The 21,601-nt window shown below is 35.6% G+C and overlaps 1 protein-coding gene across 7 annotated transcripts in view; it reads right to left on the reverse strand.

Annotated features, from left to right (window-relative positions):
• Window positions 1–21,601, reverse strand: part of SNRK (SNF related kinase) — a 47,847-nt gene that overhangs the window by 26,112 nt on the left and 134 nt on the right. The window contains exons 1-5 of one of the 7 annotated variants that reach the window (XM_081283951.1): window positions 21,504–21,587; window positions 18,709–18,758; window positions 15,572–15,684; window positions 9,041–9,102; window positions 4,553–5,247 (exon numbers count right to left, since the gene is read on the reverse strand). In XM_081283951.1, coding sequence (XP_081140077.1) covers window positions 4,553–5,141 — 589 coding nt within the window. In that variant the 5' untranslated portion in view covers window positions 5,142–5,247; window positions 9,041–9,102; window positions 15,572–15,684; window positions 18,709–18,758; window positions 21,504–21,587. Of the gene's footprint in view, window positions 1–4,552; window positions 5,248–9,040; window positions 9,103–15,571; window positions 15,685–18,708; window positions 18,835–21,503; window positions 21,588–21,601 lie in introns of those variants that run through there. The other 6 variants (XM_081283950.1, XM_081283955.1, XM_081283949.1 and 3 more) reach the window with 6 other exon arrangements.

Genomic DNA, 21,601 nt, shown 5'->3' on the forward strand with positions numbered 1-21,601 from the left:
TGTATTAACATGGATCCATGTTTTAAATAATTTAGATTTCATTTATATCTACTGCATAGCAATCATAAATTAATGCAAAATGGATACTTCATGTTTGAGACAGGTTGTCTACATAAGCTAAGAAACATCTGGTATAGGGATTTTTCAGGTCCAGAGCTATAACATCCCAGGAAAACTCCAAATCTCAAATAAGAAGACAGAGTTCCCGACACCAAATTTAATTCATTTTAATTTGAAAATAAAAAATTTAGGGATATATAAAGAAATCATAAGCAATATCAGGATTTTGCAACTATTAGAAATTACAAATCTGTGATTTAAGAAACAATTTCCCCATTTTAGAGTTTAATGAAATATTTAAAGCATAGCTTAGTTTTTTTAAAAGTAAGCTCTTTCCTAATGTTGCTTAAAACACACACACACACACACACACACACACACACACAGAGAGAGAAATTCACTCACTTAAGGCCTCACTCCAAGCAGGCCATCCCACAGGGCCAGCAGCAAGGCACCCATCAGTTTCAACTGAGCTTGTCTCTCAGATCACAGGCATGAAGCAGTGTCTGAGTCCAGCAAGCACAGGCTCTTTCCCCTGCCTGTTCTTCCACTAGGTAACCTCACATAATAATCAGCAATGAACTCTCCACTGTCTATACTGCTGCACTGCAATCTCTCCCACAAGAATCCCAAAGACTGGATTTTTCACACAGATCATTCTTTTCCTTTCCTTTCTAGCACAGCGAAGTCAACTTAATACAGATCCTTGGAAGTCCACAAAGGTGAATGAATTAATAACTTACCGAGTATGAGCTAACCATCCCTTTTCTCTCCAAATCCCTAGACATGGCAGAAAAGGTAAATCACAGGTAGGATCAGAAAGAAAGAGGCAATGAGAGCCACAAACCCTACTGGTAGAACTATGGTACCCTCTATAGAAGAGAGACTCTCTTATAGAAGACACATACTAGAAACAGGAAAGAACTAAATCAAGAAAATCATTAGAAAAATTAATTGAGGTCAAAATCCTCTTACCTCCTAACTATACTAGCACCAGCATGCCCAAGCAGACATTGTTCCAGGTAGGAGGAATGACTGCAGGCATTAGGGACAGAGAGAGGACAATACCCAGGAGGCATACTGAGTCTGTCAAATAGCAAAACCAGATACCAGAACTTCACACATGGGCACACATCCTGCTCCTCTCCCATATCCACTAGAGACAGACTACAATACTCAGATATTCTATCCAGTCAGGCTATTGAAAAATCTGAAAAACACAGAAGAACAAACAACTGATATCCCCAAGCACCTAGGAAAAATGAATTCAATGGAAGGAACAAAGTTCATCAAACAGAAGAAAGAACACTCAAAAAGACCCACTAAATGAAGTGCTTACAGGCAATTTAAAATATGTAATGCTGAATTAATGAAATGCCAAAAATAAAATGTCAAAAATAAAATTACTAAAGGAAGTAAGAGCAAATTACAGTTTTGTTGAGTAGGAGAAATAATGTGGATGTTAATTAACTATGCACATTAAGGGTGAACAACACCTAACTAAACAAAGAAAACAGACTGTAAACCGTTTTGCAAACCACTGGGGAAAGGATAAAGAAAACTGAATAATTAAACAAAATATGGAAAAGGTAAAATATCATAAGGCAAATGAAAAAACACAAAATAAAGACACAAAACAAAGCTACATATTGTCTAAGATTTAAACATAAAACAATGACAGGGTACAGTTAGACTAGCATCAAATAAGCAGTTCCATATTGTCAAAAGGTATACAGCTCTTCAAGTAAAATAAAATAAAACCTTCTAAGTCAGGCATGGTGACATACACCTGTAATCCCAGCAACTTGGGAGACTGAGGCAGGAGGATCCCAACTTTGAGGCCAGTCTTGGACAACTTATCGAGACCCTGTCTCAAAAGATAGAAAAAGGCAAGGGATATAGCTCAGTAGTAAAGGGTCCCTGGATTCAATCCTCAGTACTGCCAAAACAAATACAAAAATAAAATCCTTTATATATCTTATTAGCTTGAAAATAACATGTATAAAACAAAAACATAATACAGAATTCTTAGATCAGAGTAAGAGATTAACTTAATTGTGAAAATAACAGATCAGAACAAAACATATTAGGATACAAAGCAGCAAATTAAATAATGAACAATATTAGTTATGTACAAAAATTCTGAATACACCAAAAGTACAAATAGTTTCATCACACAGGGACTAGTCATCATAGTAAAAATTACTATTTATTAAGCCACAAAGAAAATCCAAAATATTTCCCAAAGGAGAAACCAACTTGGTCTATTTACTAATTTCAATGTTCTAAAAGTATACGCCAAAAACCAGAGAGCTAAAAGAAAAAATAAACCTATCCCCCTTGACTTAAAAAGAAATCTTTCTAAATAACTTTTAGGTTAAACGAGAAACCAAACAATAAAGATAAATTGGTAATGAACAGTGACAACACAATGAAAACCCTAGGGTGTCAACAGACTATGGGGCAGGACAACATAAATGCATTTATTAGAAATCAAGACACTAAAGAAATAAGCTCAAGTCCAGAAAATAAAAGGGAAAAAAGAAACTCAAAGATTCTGGAAAGAATTAATACAGAAAGAAAAATAAACAAAAAAATGTAGTATTATAAGTAAAATCAAATATGATTCTTTGAAAAAAAAAATAGACACTTTCTGAGTTAAGTCTCAATGCTGAAAAGTAGTAATACCACCAAACACTTATTAAACCAAACTAGGGTTTTTTATTTAGCAATATCTGGCAATTTAATATGACAGATTTTAATTTTTACCCATGCTCATTTTACTACAAATTTGTGAAAAATCCCCAATTTTGGCAAAACAAACTTAACAGTATATTAAAAGAAAAATAAAAAACTTAAGAGTATATTAAAAGAAAAATATCCATTTGTTCATATTTTTATTTTAATCATACTATTACACAAAGTGAATTGAAATAAATGCAAATAATGAAAATGAAAAGTACCTATAAGCTCTACCAATTCTACTTCACCAACACAAAGTAACCATTCATTAGATTAGGAAATATCCTCCCAAATAATTTTGTTTCACTCTTTCATAACCTTTTAAAAATTATGCAATATTTAATATACATGGGAAAAAAAAGAGAACATTACAATGAACTCCTATGTACCAAACCACCCAACCTAGGAAATAATCACCACCAATGCAGCTGAAACCCTATAAACATGCCTGCCTCTTAGAAGGCACCTATCATCCTCTCATAAATTCTTCAGCTTACTGTATGTGCATGCACCCCTAAACAATATATACTATGTGTTTTAAACTTTTATATAAATGCTACATTATACATTCTCTTCATCATGTTGCTTTTTTCCCCTAAACATTATGCTTGTGAAATCCAGTCGTACATTTCATAAATTTTCATCAATGGATAGAATTCAATATGGATACTGAACAATTTATTCCTGTTGATGTGTATGCAACAATACTGTTTTAAGCATCCTTTGAAAATCTCTGCGTAAGATCTTCTTGGTGCACTCACAGAAGTGGAATTTCTGTGTCACAGATGTGATATCTTTCTTTACTTGATATTGCCAAATTGTCTTTTAAGTTATACAAGAGTTCCTGATGTTCTGTAATCTTATCAACACTTAGTTTTGTCTGACTTCAGTTTTTCTCAATGTGTAAAGTATGAAATAGTATCTTATTATGGCTTTAATTTGCCTTTCCCTGTACTAATGAGGTAGAAGGTCTTTTCCTGTTTAGACATTTGTGTTTCCTCTCCTACAAATTCCTGGCTTCACTTTCTGATTAGAATGTCTCCAGTAATCAAAATTTCTGGCTTAAATATTCTAATGTAAGACTTTAATGAAGCCTGATTATCTGTAGAAGAAAGAAACCATTCATTAACCCTTTCTTTCACAGAACACAATAGTCTAACATGAAAATCAATGTCTTGATATACATAGTATTCATCAGCACTCTTCAGTGTTAAATGCAACTTTGTCATTAATCTCTAATCCACATTTCAAATTATCAGACTACAAGTGGAAAATTCCTATTTATGAAGTTTGACATCACATGCATGTAACACTAGGACATATTTTTCCAAGGCTCAACTAAAACAAAGCTGACCTTCAGATCTACAAATCCTTAAAAATTAAAAACAATTTCCTACATGACCTTCAAAACAGATATGGTCCCAAAGGGAAAAAGTGGATACAACCCAAAAAGCAATAAATACTTCCACCCCAAGTAAGTAACTCCTGACAAATGAGTGCATATAAAAACATTGGGAGTAAAGGGAGAGCATCGTTAGGAATACCAAGAGCTACTAATATTTCAAGAAACTGACACACAGATTGCCTGACATAAACTAAATGCCACTTTCAGGATATCTGGCATTCATGAAACCCAATTTCTTAAGTAAGATGTGTTTAACAGAAAATCCTCTTAGAAATTATTCTTATATCTAACAAAAATCAATTTGAAAAAATTCAAGTGGGTGAATACTGGACAAAGGTGACCTACCTACTGCAGGTGCATCATACTCATCACCAAGCAGAATTTCTGGAGCAGAATATGCAAGAGATCCACAGCTTGTAGTGAGCTTCTTCCCTGGTTGAAATTTGTTGCTGAAACCAAAGTCTGTCAACTTTACAAGACCTTGTTTTTCAAAGAAGACTACATTCTCTGGTTTTAAGTCTCTGTGAACCACATGGAGTTTATGGCAATATGATATAGCATGAACTATCTGAGCAAAGTACTTCTTGGCCAAGTCTTCATTAAGACCTTCCTCATGCTTCATTATGTAATCAAACATATCTCCTCCGTCTCCAAGTTCTAGAATAAGATATAATTTGGTCTGGGTGTCAATAACTTCATAAAGACGAACAATGTTAGGATGCTGCACTAGTTTCATACATCTCACTTCCTGGAAAAGATGACCAGTGGCTAGAGTGTCCAGTTTTGTCTTATCAATAACTTTTACTGCCACCTTTTCACCTGTAAAGACATGCCTGGCAAGCTTAACCACTGCGAAATGACCTCGACCCAAGGTTTTGTCCAGATCATATAATCCAGCAATCTTTCCATCATATCCTCGTTTGAATCCTGCCATGCTGGTCCAACAGGAGGAAAAATATTTACACTATTTGAAATGGATCTTCTCATATAAGAATATCTGCTGAAAATAAGGAATTCATTTTCAATGTTGCCACGGACATCTACAAAATAAGAGGAGAAACAAAATTAAGTATCTGTAAATTTTCTTTTCTTTCCTTTTAAGAGAAGCTTAAAGTAAGTAAATAAGTTGAAACAAAATGTACCAGGGTCATTTATAAGAACCTGTTTCTACATTTAGAGTTTATATCATAAAGTAAAGGTTAAGAATGTAAATACTATATTAGATTTTGCAAACTGAAAAAAATAGTTTATTAGAAGAAATTTTTTGGTGATGTCAGAAATAAACTGTCAGGTTTGACAAGCTACATTTAAAAAAACAATAATTTTTCCAAAAATAGTTTCACTTAATGTCTTTAAAAACATGGCAAGAGTTAACAAGAATGGGAAAATTCAAAGAATAAACATTTGAACAGAAATTCCATAACTTTTTCATCTTAACCCAAAAAAGCAATATTTTAAGTGCAAAAAGTGCCACAGTGAAGTCTTCTTTAACTCTCCTAGAGAGAATTACCTTCTACCCTCTGCATCTCCAAACTGCCTTGGGATACCTCCATCCTATGTAGTCTGTAGATATTCAATCCTAACATTTTTCCATTCAGATTGGAAGGTTCCTTCTATTCTAAGCTCTTCCACTTTCCCCCAATAACCTAGAATAGTGCTTATATATAGCAGGCACTAAAAACTGTTTTATCAAATTTTGAAATGTTAACTTTTTCCCAAAATGTTTACAAGGCAATTGTTGTTCTTTTGTCACTACTGCCTAGGCTAACACCTGGCACACAACACTTGCTAACTGATTACTGCTTACTCTTGCTATTCACTCTTTCGTCCATTTTTATTATGGTTTTTCCGACTCTCAAAAATAAACTTCCTTGGCCTGCTTATATTTAAAAAGTAAATAAGCATGGATTCTTATAGACCATTTAAACTTTAAAGACCATTTGGTCTTAAAGACCAAGTTTTCAATCTTTAAACTATAAACCCCAAACACAGAAATAAGTTCTTACAAATGTTCCTGACTCAGAAAAACAAATGTCTAAAATTATGCAAATTAAGATGTCACTTTAAATATCACAGGCTGAACTCACGTTTCTATTTTTCTGACTAACATCTAATAGAAATGAATACCAAAATCCATTGAGGAATACAGCAACCTCCCAAGACTAGCTTTGTTTGCTATGAGTATATATCCATCCATTCAGTAAAGTCTTTTCTAATTCTCTCAGTAAAAGGTTTCCAATTTTTAGTTGCACAGTATTAAGAGAAGTATTTAATAGTATTTAATCCATTTAGGTAAAAATATTTCAAACAACTAGATTTTACATATAATAAAGCAGTTTTTTTTTAAAAAAGAATCAACACTAGTAATATACTCATTAAAATTTCAGTTTTATTTCAAAGAACAGAAGAAAAGCCAACATTTTTTGAAATCCTACTATAGGTATTTGTGCAAAATGAATCAGACTAGATTATGTCTGTGGCTCCTGACAATCCTGAGATACTAGTCTCATTTTTATAGCCAAGGAAACATATTCTGTTCTAGGTAATAAGTGACTTAAGTGAAGCACTGAAAATAGGATTCAATCCTAACTCATTTTAAAGCCCATACTCTTTTAAAAAAATTTGTTTTAATTAGTTGCACATGACAGTAAAATGATCTTGACATATCATACATTTGAATCAGATGGGATATAATTTCTCATTTTTTGGAGTGTACAGGTTACAGAATCACATTGGTCATGTAGTCATGTATATACACACAGCAATAATAATGTTTATTTTATTCTGCTGTCCTTCCATTCCTCCCTTCCCCTGCCATCACTTCTCTCTACCCAATCTAAGGTGACACACTTCTTTTTTTTCCCCCTCACATCTTCATACGTGTATTCTGTATAACGATGAGAGTCTCCTTCCATCTTCCATGCAATTCTCCTTCTCCCTCCCTTGCCCTCCCACCTCTCTTCCCTATCTGATGCAGAGGTAATCGTCTCATGCTCTTCCTCCCTACCCTTTTTGAGTCACCCCCCCCCCCCTTATATCAGAGAAGACATTCAGCATTTGTTTTTTTGGTTGGCTAACTTCACTTAGCATAATCTGCTCTAATGCTATCCATTTCCCTGCAAATGCCATGATCTTGTTATTTTTTAGTGCTGAGTAATATTCCATTGTGTATAAATGCCACGTTTTTCTTATCCATTCAGCCCATACTCTTTATAATCGTTTGGCTACTTTAATCAATGCTACATTTGGGATATCTTACAGAGTTAAAATATCAACCACAGGGCTGGGATCCAGTGGCTCAGTGGTAGAGCGCTTGCCTAGCATGTGTGAGGCACTGGATTTGATCATCAGCATCACATAAATAAGTAAAATAAAGGTATTGTGTCCATCTACAACTAAAAAAATATTTTAAAAAAATAAACCATAAAAATGTTATAAAGTCATTCTCACAGTCTTATCACTTCAGAAATGATAAAAATCTCATATTTGGGGCCATTTCAAAAAATGTATAGATTATAAGCTTAAAAAGTCAACAGTAATATGCTTACTAACATGTTTTATATATTTTAGGAATTATTACAATAAGGAGCATTACTATTCCCTGAATGAGTACTATGCTAGTCATATACTGAATGCTTTACATAATTCCTCTTTCAATCCTACCTCAACAAATAGAGAATATCAGCCCCATTTTGAGGCACAAAAATATTAAGTAACTTGGCCTCGGCAGGGTCAGGATATAAAAAAGCTGGAGCCAACCCCAGGGCTATCTAACACCAGTCAGTGCTTTTAAACACTGCTATGCTGTTTCTGCAAGCAGATTTCAGTACCAAATCTAAATTATTAATCCTATATTAAGATTTTTTAAAAAATAAGAAACCAGTACGATGATAGCCAATTTCTTCTACACTCCATACTATCTTTGTAATATGAGCTAATAATATTAATGACAAGATTAACAAGAAAATCCAAATTGGAAGATTTTGTTGTTTGGACAACAGCTCCCAAAAAGAAATTTAGTTATATTTAATTTTAAAAATAAAAACTGTAAGCTAATTCCAGAGAATAGGAAACTATCTTTAAATCTTTAATTTAAATTAATTATAAGGGCAGTAATTATTCTTAAAATCCTAAGAGTCTATCTATGTTTCTATTGCTCAAGTTTGCAAATGCAACTTTAGCTTTCAAAATAGACTCTTCCAGGCTCTCCCCAGTTATATAATCTTTGTTATCTTCATCTATCATATTAATTTACATTTGCTCCTGAAAAGTGGCATAAAAATCAGATTTGATAAATGAATCTGTTTTTTTAATTAAATCTGTTTTTACAAAAATAATGCATTTTTTAAAAAAGGGGTTTTGTTCAAGGTCCCAAGACAACCAGAGATAATCACTATTAACCCCTTAACATTTCTCTTCCCAGTATGTGCCAACAGGACAAAATGAAATAATTTTTACTAGAAAGCTCACAGAAAATAATCTAATAGGTCTCTTTGATTAATTACTTTATCAAAGAATTAACTTTTAGTACAAGTGCTCACTTTTCAAGAGTATGAAACTACAATTCCAACTGTATATCTAAAAACAAGATATTATGATTAACTTAAGATTGGGAGGAAAAATATCCTTATTAATGAATATCTTTTAAAATACTAGTGCACTATCTAATCCTACTATCAAGTGCATTTTGAGTTACGATAAGAAATACTTCAATCTTTTTTTTTCTCTCTGAGGATCTCACAGTGCCTGAAAGTCATTCTGAACACCAATGCTGAATGTTAAGATATGGCCTATGTAAAGTAAAAGTGAATTTGTATCAGTTCTAAGACATACCTTGAAAATTGCACACTGAATAATCCTTGTTATCACTGTGTTTTGTTAGTTGCTTCTTTCTCCTAGAAGAAAATACAGAAAAACATTTCTAGTTTAGTTCTATTTAACTGTGCTTAAAGTCAAAATATAAGCCATAAGACCAGATTCTATATAAACATGTAAAAATGGCAAAATTTGTTTTTAGTGACCCAGTCTCCTACTATTATCTTTCTATCTTCTATGACTTACAATTCCTTTAGCAAATCTTTAGTAAATAGGAATTTCAAAGTGAAGAGATACAAAGAAATTTTTCTAAATAGACGGGTTAAAAAATTATTCTACTGGAAGGAAGAACTAATCATAATGAATAACAGTATATCTGCTACTTTCTAAATGCGAACCCTGAATCTGAATTCTGCTGCATTTTCACTGTGAGCCTGCAAGGTACAGGCCAATCAGGCTCAATTTGTCAGATAAGTAGCAGTCTCAGGTTCCAATTCTGTTCAGCCTGGCTTCCAAGCCTAACCCATCTCCAGGAGCCCCTGTGGGTTCATGAAATACCCACAACAGGAGCCATAAAGAGCACCTTTACAAAATACTCCTCTGTAAAGGCAAACAAAAATCAATTCTGATGATTGATTTCTGAGTATCTGTGAACCCAAAAAGCATAATAAAGAGACTTGCCATACGATAGTAAAATTAAACTCTCACTATGAATGTGAGCAGATGACTTATATCAAGTTTATGGTACAGTAAGGTAATGTTAACTAAGGTAGCCTTGCAGGCATTTCCACAACCTTGAATATCACACAAACAACTGAAAGGCTTAAACATTCACATTCACATCTTACACTAAAGGTGAGCAGTGTCCAGGTAATCACTAAGCCCAAGTTCACATGCATTTGGGGAAAAGGAATGCAAGGGAATAGGAAAAAGTAGGCAGTAAAGGTGAAAGAAGGAAAGGTAGGTGACCTCTGGTTGTGAAAACAAATCTGCTGCTGCAAAGGAGAGAATGAGGACAGAGAGTTATGCAGCATAAATAAAGCCAACAAAGCCAACACAAAGATCCACATCTAGAGATGGGCGAACCCTGGGATGCAAGCCTGCTCCAAGTCAGGTATGATGATAGCTCCTCCCATTATGCCTACCTGCTTCTCTCTTCAAAATCCCTGTGTCACCCAGTCTCCATGGCAAGACAATGTACTAGTCCAGTGGCTGAGCACTGGTTCTGAAAGTCAATAACTAGATTTGAATTGAACTGAGGTTCAATCACATGCCACAGGACCTCAATAGTTACCCAACCTATCTATATGGTCAGTTTCCTCACTAGAAAATGCTGGTTATAAGAAAACAACAACCCCATAGACTGTGGTGAGGATTACGTGAGTTAATACAGGTAAAGTGCTTAAAATAATGCCAGCTTAGAGTAAGCCTTCAGTAAGTACAATTCACACCCATGCCCACTGCTACAATGATAGCACTTCATTTCCCAAGAACTAATTCTTCAGTTGTTCACCCTATTTCAAAAAACGAATTCACTGAACTAGTATTTCTTTTGTTGTCATAAAAATTCCATCCAATTTTGCAAAATATATCAAATTTAAATTGGGTGTTACAAGATAATGCCTTTAGCTGAGCATCAAAGTCTGATTATTTTTCAATAAAACATTCCAAACCCCTCCCCAAGTATCAACTTTTAAGATATTAAGATAATTTTCTATCAAATTTACCCTTTAAAAAAGGATTAAGTGTTCCTTTACTTTTTTTCCCATCACAGTGATATATTTAAAAAACTTGTAAAGCACAAAAGAGAAATCAAAAAATAAAAAGATATCCACAGTGCTAGCACTGAAAATTGGCACTATTGATATATTTTTGGTGGTCAATATTGAAATATTTATATATGGCAACTTTTGTTTTATAAATGCATGATCATTATATCATATATCTTGCTTTTTTCACGTAACATATTTTACTTTAGTTTAATATTTTTGTTTCAATTATGAATTAAGTATCTGTTTTGTTTAGGAAAAAATACAACTAAAATATGCAAATTAGCGAAAAGGGGATTTAAGAAATATCATCCATTATCCCATCTGTTAACATTCTGCTACACAGTCTTTCTTTTCTATGTATAATGTAGGCCCAGACACAATTTCCTTTTTTATAAAATAAGATAGTACATGGAGCAAGGGAGGTGATGTCAGGGACAGAGAAAGGTTTTTTGCACTTTTACAAATATTTCTCTCCAAAAAACGACCCGGAGGAGTTAGCACAGTTCACTTTAGAAAATTTGAGACATGCTGAGTAATACAAAAGAGAAATTAATTACAGGTGATTTTTTAATCTCATGGATGATGACTTCTTCATCAGGTCTAGGTGTACATCTTTTATACTTAGGCTTCTTTACAAACTTAAGATAGTCACGAAATTTGATAGCTACTTTATACATTTTCTCATGTATTAAAATCTTCAGTAATTTTAATGACTATATAGCTAAAAGGACTGCTTTTTAAACAGCAAACACTATTAAATTAGGCCATTCTAATGCAGCCTTCTTATTCAGCACATGTTCATACATGTATATAACTAGGCTGGACCTAAATGAAACAGGCCAACTTGCCAAGAGTGTTTATAATATGGAAATTCATGTTTGAGAAACAAGTACTGGTAAGTGTTGCAAGAATCTATTGATGTTCTCCCAGCTAAGAGAGGAGAAGCAACTGCAGGGTGTGGGTGTGGCTGGAGAAGAGGAAGGAAGTGTGGGTGGCCATACACACATTTTGCAAGCTGCCGAAAACAGTTGTAGAACCAGCCCCTGTTAAACGTACTGTCAATTTGTAATCCACTCTGCTATTCTTGTTAAAACTCACTTTTAGCTTTTTGTTGACATCACTACCACTGCAGTTTGGTCTATATATCAAGCAAATGTTTCCTTCTCACTCCTCTCCCCCAGAACAGGTAAGAACAAAACAGTATAATGGCCCAAGATGGCTCTCCCTAGATACCACTTTGGACCAACCCATAGCATGAGAAAGTGTAAGAATTTAAAATAAAAGAGCTGTATGCAAGTATAAGGCTACTTATATAGGCTCTCTACATTTTGTTTGGAATATTATAATATTTTCCCCCAAAACCAGTCCATCAATATCCAGTCTCTGAAGGCAGTGACTGGGTTGCTGATGCAGATCAATCCTTGAAGTGCTGGTTTAAGTAATCCTTATTTCCTCTAAGTGAAACAAGCTACAGTTTCAGAATATATCAATGAATTTGAATGTACTCAAGAGTCAGGCAAATAATTTATTAGCTGATGTAGAGTAGTTCTTAGTATTTGTAGAGGGAAAGGGGCTAACATCCAAGCCATAAAACTTGGATCAGCAACACAGATAATCTGAGATAATAAGCTCAAATTCCTAAACAGAACATGCCTCTTGTTAAAGTGATAAAAAAGACGAAGTGTGTTCACCATTTCTACCTATCAGTAATGGTGATATCCTGGCATAAGGTAAAGAAAGAATGACTTAAACAAAAGCTGGTGTGTAGAAATTACTCCAAAATAAATCAAACCAAATCACCATTACCCATTATTCCCAGAAAAACAAAATGTAAACTGGAAGCTGTGGAAAAATTTTAAATGTTTATAATCTAAATCTCTCTTTTTCCAAAGCATGGTCAAAACTCATTTTAACTCTCTATCTCCCCCCACTCCTCCAATTTGGGATGGAGGTAACCATTAAAAATCAATCAATCAATCAATAAAAGGTCAAAAGAAAATGATGGAAGAGGGAAGGGAAAAAAAACTCCTTAAATACTGGCTGACTTTGACTAAAAAGAGAATCATTTGGAAATTTTCTTAAACTGGTGGAGTCGCAAGTTAATTTTCTGAAAAAAACTTGCCAAGATGTATTTCAAGAGCCTTAAAAATTGTTCATGTCCTCGATTAATATTACTACAGGTTTATCATCCCTAATCTGAAATTCTCCAAAATCTGAAACTTCTTGAGTGGCAAAGTATTGTAGAACATTCCATTCCATAAACCTTTTGTGACAAAAAATAATTAATATGTGTATAAGATATATATGAAACAAAGGAGTTTCATGTTTAGATTGGGGTGTCACCCCTACAATGTCTCATTATGTATATGCAAATATCTTAAAATCTAAAGAAGAAACAAACTCCAAATCCAAACATTTCTGGTCCCAAGCATTTCAGATAAGGGATATTCAACATGTACTAAATTTCTTAAAGATGCAGATAAATACTTATATTCAATAATGTTCAGTGATATGCTCCCCAAGTCAGAAATAACCTGAAAGTCTATAATACAGAAATAGTTAAATAATCGTAGTATATCCGACATTAGTACAATGCTAGTACATTTAAGACTATTTACTCTGGGGTAATTCTTACAACATAATGTAAATAAAAAACTTTATATACTAAATTTCATAGCATATGATCTCATTTTTCAAAAAGCATATAATTTGTATGAATGTATATTTTTAAAATCTAAAATATTAAGTAAGATTACAGAGTTTTTCCTCTATGGTAAATGGTAACAGCTCACCATTTACCCTCAGTGAATATGTGCTGCTTTTATAATCCAAAAAAAACAGAAGCTATTAAAATTTTTACTTTCTATAATTATTCATTTACTTTTATATTAAGAATAAACTAATTTCTCTCAAAAATACTTTCTAATACATTTTTATGTAATCTTAATAAACAAAACATATTTAATGAAATATTCTGCTTCCCCCAAGGGAGAAGGTACATAATTCCTTCAGGCTGAGGAACAGGAATACTGAATCATTTTCATTAACAAATAATTTGAGCCCTAACTGTGGAGGACACAATGCAGTTCCTGCCCTTTAAAATCTTACAAATGAGTTAAGAAAATAGAACCTACATAAAGAGAGATAAATAATCACACATGTTAGTCTTTGAGGAAAGGAACTAAGGAAGAAAAGGATCACCAAAGGCAGGGGGTTAGCCCACAGACTAGGGCTCGTTCTTCAGTGGGGAATAGCGAAACATCATTACTACAAGTGGGGTAAACAGAGGCCGCCAAGTGGGGAGTACATATGGCTGGTTAGTTCAGGAAAGGGGAACACCAGTGTGAGTAAAGTTAGGATTTGGGGTGGAGGTGAGGTAAATTCTGTAAGATAAGGAGAAAGCTGATTCTGTAGAAACCCTAATGGCTCACCATTTACCCTCTCAAAACTGATACAAAACTTGCCATACTAAATAATTCACCACATATCTACCTTTGAATTATAGCTCAGCTTAATCAAAACATCAGAGTTAAAAATGCACAGGCAAAGTTTCTTGTAAAAGAATTATATGAGGTCAACAGAAGATACCTTTAGGTACCAATATGAAAGCAAAATAGAAATAAGATCATTTAGAGACTTAAACCAATTTAAAAAGTTCATTGTTCAGTTCAAAGTTACCTAAATCACCAATTTCTGGTTTTGACTTGTTACAAGTTCTCTCATTATTACCCATATACATTCTATTCTCCTAAAAATCTACTACTAACCTCAATAAGGTTATACAGAAATAAATTTTACAGCATAACTAGTTGATTTTTGTTCCACTTCAAATTTTAAAAATGCTTTTTACTCCCACAATTACCTAACAGAGTGCCAGTATTATTTGAAATATAAGCCTTAAAAAGAGGAAACAATTTAATTAGTAGGAATTTATATACTCACTTTTAAAATTTTTATATCATTTAATTCCTCACAATAAGTGACATAATAGAGGCATCATACTGTTTTTCAAATGAGAAAGCAGGGCCAAGGAGGGGAAGGACTCATTCATTCTGCCTCAGTCCTAAACCTTGTAAGAACCATCTAGATTAGACCCCAGACCCCACTAACCTGGGCCTTACATTTTTCTTTCTTGTACAATACAAAGCTTCGCTTTTCTTTTTCTACTATGGTTTCTCCTGAGAAACTAAAACACTATAATAAACCTACTTTGACATTTCTGGTGTTCCTCCAATTCTGATATGCCCAGTAAGCTACCTGCCCCAGCAATCAATTCAATAAAGGAAATTCTCCAGTGCCACTAAAGAATCCTCTAGTAAACGCCATTAACAAATAATTCAGTTAAAAACTTTTTGAAATGTTTAGAAACTATTTGTTAAGTCAAGGAAGGAAGTTACAGGCAAATAACTATTCAAAAAACAGGCTGGGGTAAGTATTAGTTATCTAAAAATGGAATGGCATCTTGAAAATAACTTCCTACAATTGTTTGCATACAATTTTGTGGATGGCAAGATATCCCCCTACCCCCAGCCAACACCAACTTAATCAAATAAAAATTTAGGCAGGTTCTATTTTCTTCTTAAAACCTTCATCCTTTCCTAAACTGCAATTTAAGTGCACTAGGCAAATTATATTCTTTCCAGTTGTTTTCTGAATAAGTATTTTCCTTTACGAGAGGATTAGTAAATACTTATCAGATAGGAAAGCAGAGTACAGAATCAATCCCTGAAACTGTACACAGAATATTACAAATATTATAAATTTCTTTAAAAAGTACCATTCATGGGCTGGGGATGTGGCTCAAGCGGTAGCGCGCTCGCCTAGCGTGCATGCGGCCCGGGTTCGATCCTCAGCACCACATACAAACGAAGATGTTGTATCCGCCGAGAACTAAGAAAAAATAAATAAATAAATATTAAAATTCTCTCTCTCTCTCTGTCCCCCTCTCTCTCTCACTCTCTCTAAAAAAAAAAAAAAATACCATTCATAATGCTTTATGCCAATAAAGTGAACGATGTAAAACAGAAAGCAAAACTTTACCTTAAAATTCACTCAGCCTAGCCAGGTGGGTGGTGCATGCCTGTAATACCAGCAACTTGGGAGGCTGAAGCCAGAGGATTGCTAGTTGGAGACCAGCCTCAACAATTTAGCAAGGCCCTCTCTCAAAATGAAAAATTTAAAAAAGGGCTGGGAATATAGCCCAACAATAAAGCATCCCTGGGTTCTGGGCACCAAAAAAAAAAAAAAAAAAAAGAATTTGCTCAGCCTTTGTTCACTGCTAAATAAAAAGGCTATAAGAAAGGGGATGGGAAGAAGGGAGGGGGAAAGTGCTGGGGAGTGATATTGGCCAAATAATTTGTTATATGTTTATTTATAAACATGTAACAACAAATTCCACCATTATGTACAACTACAATGCATCAATAAAAAAATGTGGGGGAAAAAACAAATTTAGTTCTGACACAATAAAGAAGAAAAAAAAGGGAGGAGCTATACAATATCTTTCATAGAAATCCACAAATACTGTACACTCTAGCTTCTAAACCTGTCCGTGAATATTTGTTAGTATACTGTCCTAAATCTACAATGAACTTCATATAGATGAGTCATACTGTAAAACTTGCTTTTAAAACATAAAAGATGACATATACAAATATTTCCCCAGCTATGCAACATAGAGTTAAACACAATAAAATGGGGTGGCATGCATGAAGCACTGGGTTGGATCCTCAGCACCACACAAAAATAAAATAAAGACATTGTGTCTACCTAAAAAACTAAAAAAAACAAAACAACAACAACAAAAAACCCCACACAATAAAATGACCTAAGAGGTATGTACACACATACGGGGGAGTGGGAACATGAGAGTACCACCACCACATGGTCAGCTTCTCTTATTATCTTCACTATAAGGTACGTATTAGGAATGATCAAAAGTCATTTTTTTCAGTCAATATGCAGAGCAGCATGACAGAAAAATAAAGGGTAAAAGTCACTCCACTTATATGAACAAGCATGTCTTTATCTATAAAACAGATAATCGCCACCTTCTAGTTACTGTGAAAGCTAAACAGGACAATACACAGTTAAAAGGTTTGAGTGGGATGAAACTTACAAATGATGCTTTCCCCCAACTTTTTAGAACTGGCCTACCTTCCTGGAATCTCCCAGGAGATTCCAATACTAGAGAGGGGTAGTAAATTTGGTTCCCCACCTTCTTGTTATCAGTACCCTCCCCAATTAGCCCAACATCCCAACTGGATATATACTAGAAAGGTACCTGACTCAAGTTCTTTACAACTTCTTACAGGAACAGATATGCAAAAAGAGGTGTCCTTTCTCTAAATATACTTTGGGGAGTTCATAGAAGTATTCCAAAGAATTACGTTTTCCTTGTTTCCTTTTTTTTCCACCAGCAGTGCTGGGGATCCAACCCAGGGCTTCACGCCTGCTATGCCAAGTGCTCTAGTGCTGAGCTACACTCTCAGCCCCACAAAGAAACTGTTTTGAGTGTCTGAGCCAAGAACTGCAATTGGGACAAAATTGCGGATCATAGGAAACAAGGTAGGACTGGAAGATAAGGGATAAATATCCAAACAGCTTTGTATTCCATATAAATGACCAATTTATTTGTCTCAGATGTGGCTAGCCATCACCCATGTTTTAGGGTCCTGCTTAAAGTTCACCATCTTGATCATTCCCATGCCCTCCCCACCTTCCTGCACACACCAGTTCTCTATACCCACTCACAGCACATTATGTCCTATACCATTATTATCACAACTATGAGAACATATAATTATTTGTGATCAATAATCTGCATACCCTACTAGACTAACTGAGAAGTTCAGTCCATTTTATTCAGCTCTATATCCCAGGGCCTGCCAAGTATAACATCTACCTAAAATATATGTATACATTCTGTTAAATGAACAAATGAATGCTAGCATAAGCTGCCAAAGAATCCTGAACAGGAGAATGGCAGTTTAACAAATCACTCTGGCAGCAAAAATGAAGATCAGACTGGAAGGGCAAGACTAAAGCTGGGAGACAAGTAAGGAGACCACTGGAAGTGTCTCCAGGTAAATAATTACTTAAAGGCTTAAAAATAAGGGCAGTCACTATCCAGGCAATGATAAGAATGTAGTGGAAAAGATTCGTTTCAGAGGCAGAATCCAAGAACTTGGTGCACAGGAATAAGGCAAATATACAATGACTCTAAAGGAGAGTGACCCACAGTACCATTCTCTCAGACTGAGAATACAGAATGGGAACACTTCCTGAACATCTGGCAGAGTGGAAGATTTGCTTCTAGCTCTAAAATTCTGTGACTGAAAAACAATTTAAATCCAACCTACCTGTATTAAAGTAGGCATAGTCTCTATTAACAGGCTCATAAGAGCAACAAATTAAAGCTTCAATTTTAAAGTTTCATCATCAAGACATTTTCTGGGTGCACAGATGGTACTGGCCATTACTCCAGTCTGGGGATATACAGGTCTAGGAAGTGGTCTTTGGTCTTCAAATAGCTGCCAGTCTTTTGAGTTTGAGAATGATAACTGCATGCCAACAACTGAGAAATTCAGACCCAATGAGGCTGTGATTTGACCACAGCCACATCGGGTGACCAATGCTTCTGGAGCATTTATTTCATAACCTATATTAAAGAGTCTAGAAGGAAAAAAAAAGAGTCCAGGCAAATATATAGTTGAGGGCATATGCATTTAGATGGAGAGACCCAAAAGCAAGACTGGGTCTCATTTTGAGCCTGGAGACACTTTACAATTTAAAACATGTCCTATGGATAGATAATGCCCCCTGACTTTGAAGTAACTGTTGAGTAACTGCAGCAGAATAGGAAGCACAACATAAGAAAGGTATAAAGGCCTGGTTTGTCAAGGAAGAGCCTACCTGAGAAGAAGCCAAATGCTGAAGGTGCCAAAGCAGACTCTCAGGAGGCTCTGGAAGTGACAGCAGAGAAATATACATTCAGGGAAGGCAGAGCAGGAATCTTCTTTTAGACAGGTTCCTCCCCTACTAATGGCAAGAAATGGTTTTCCAAGGGATGTAAGGCCACAACCCAAAGCAGATGTGCAGAAAAGCAAATGAGGAAATGATCCTCATGGGTGTGAATACCATAGTTCTGGATCATCCAAAGCAGACAATACACTTTCAGTACTCACACTTGGGGCCATTAAGCCCAAGGGATACGACACCAGTTCTTTCCAACGCAAAACAACAACAAAAAACCTTCCTCATTGTCCCTCAAAGATAGAGCCCCATTCCCCTTTCTTTTCAAATGCATTGAAGAAAGAACAGCTACATCCTCTTTCTTCAACTCCTTTTCATCCACTTGGATTTAAGATCTCCTGACACCTGACCTCATTTTTCTCAGCTTCCCTGAATCCTGATCCTCTTTCCCTTTTCCTTTTAAGACCAGTTCAACCATCACCTTCTCTAGGAAGCATTCCCAGGTCAGACTGTTCATTGCCCCTACTTCTGCAGGGTTTTTTCCTATGCTCACCAAGGCATGCTTCAATTCTTATTATGTACTTTTTATTCTTATTATATAGTGTTCCCCCTGTGTCTTCTAAGCTCCTAAAGGCAGGAACTGGTTTTTGTTAACTTCTCTACTGCTATCCTCTACCCCATGTCCCCAAATGTAGGCAAAGTTTCCATGAATAAATAATCAAAGGTTAAGTTTATTTTCAAAATTTCTAGAATCCACTCAACTTTTCAAACTAAGCTGCTCTAAGAATTTACCTGCATATGGACACCAAGAAGTACCTATATTCTGAGTAAGTTTTCTTACAAAAGTATCTTGACTCAAAAGTCTACCTTATGGTTTATTAAGCAAACAGCTGTAAAGCTGTAAAATTAAGCCTAAAATCCTGTCCCATGTGGGAAATTCACTTGTACTCTTTTCTTCCTAGGCCGTACAATGAATGACCTCTTCGGCTCAGACAAGAGCTACAGGGAGGAAAAAAAGCATATCTTATTTATTTATACCAATGTTTAGAACCATGGCTGTTCAATATCTCCAAAAATAACTTTTTTTTCTATTTAGTTTCACTTTGAATATGAAGGAAGCACCCTTGGTGAAATTTAGATGTGCAATATTTCCTGTGGCCAGTAAAAATATGATGAATCTCCTTCAATTTTAATGAAGACATTTAAAATTCTTTCTTTTAGGGTTATATGATTAAACTTGAACCAATTTATATTTCTGGTTTAGAAAAATACACATAAAATTAGTATAACTTCTAAGTCTCCATTAAACTAATGGATCTTAATGCAATAGCACAGAAAATAAAAAGAGCAAATTTTGTGCATAAAATAATAACTGATTATGGAAATTTTAAAAATTGGAAAGTGACACTCAAGTTTCCTCTCCAAAAGTCCTGAAAATAGGAGTATTAAGAAAAGTTAGCACCAGCACTTGATTTTCTACACTGCTTCAAATATGACCTTGGGAATGTCATGTAATTTCTCTCATTTTTAGTTCTGTAAAATGGGAATGTCATCTATTTTCCTCACAAGGACAATTATACAAATAGAGAAAAGAATCAATATATATTTGGTGTTCTTTAAAAAAAGAAACTTGTCTAATTAGTATGCTTTAATCACTACTTGTACAGTACATTCCTCTTCAGGAATCCAATTCCAAGAGAAATATTTAAGCAGACGTTGAAGACAGATTTCCTTAAGGGAATGATTTTATAAATCTGGAAAGCAATGTAACAAGATTATAAATTAACAAGTTGATTACATAAGCCTGAGAACCCAGGCTTTAGAGTACACATTCTGAGAAGTTAAAGACTGATTTGGGACATGGAAACCCAACCCTTTCAGGGAACCCAAAATGAGGCTTTTGATTTGTGGAGATTCAACAGGATGCTCAACACTTGCAGTTCCATCACTTGCAAGCCATGCTTCACCTTAAAATCTGACATTAAGTCCGCTTCACCACCTCCTAAGACTTTGAGAATGCTCTCAATTAAATGGAAGGGTAAGAAATAACCTGATACTTTGAAAGGTCCTGGATCCCCATCGGTCTATAGACTGAGGAACCCCATTGCTTAATTCCCCCCAAACACTGCACTTGACCCAAACTCCCTATGAAGCTACTGGATTGTATCTGATCCAAATGCGAGCAATAGCACAGCTCCAGGAACCCGTAGCATAAAAGGCTGCTACTCTCCTGAATCCCAAGTCGAAGTCCAAGGCAGGAAGGTTTTTTTTTTTGTTTTTTTTTTTTTTTTTTTTTGCACAATGGTCCAGAAAGAAATCAACAGGCGATGACTGTGGAGAAGAACGTAGGTTTCCCCATCCGAAAAATTCTGACTCTCCCATGGGAACGACGCTGCTTCTCCTCAGCCCTCTGTCCTTTCTCTACAGACAATATCCCCGTTCTATTGTAAAGCTGCAATTTGACCGAGAAACCCTCGTACTGCAGCCAGATTTCTAGATTCGCTTAAAAACAGAAAACAAATTAAGAACGCAAAGCCCACTGAGAGGCCGCCCCGGGCGGGGCGCGGGGCCGCGGCCTCCGAGTGCCGCAATCCCGCCGCGGCCGCAAGGGCAGGGCCTGGGCGCCGCGGCCCGCGCCGCAGTGCCGCTCCCGCCCGCCGCCGCCCCCCAGGCCGCGCCGCCGCAGCCCGGGTCCGCGTCCTCCGCCGCGCGGGAGCGCGGAGCGCGCAACTTACTTTCCCCCGCGGTGGCGCCCGAGCGGGCAACGGCGGCGGCCCCTTAGGCGGCGGAGGCGGTCGCGTCCCCGCCCCCGGCCGCCTGCCCAGCCGCACTG

Source organism: Spermophilus citellus, assembly GCF_964194105.1.
Source record: "Spermophilus citellus genome assembly, chromosome: 3".
Classification (NCBI taxonomy): Eukaryota; Metazoa; Chordata; class Mammalia; order Rodentia; family Sciuridae; genus Spermophilus; species Spermophilus citellus.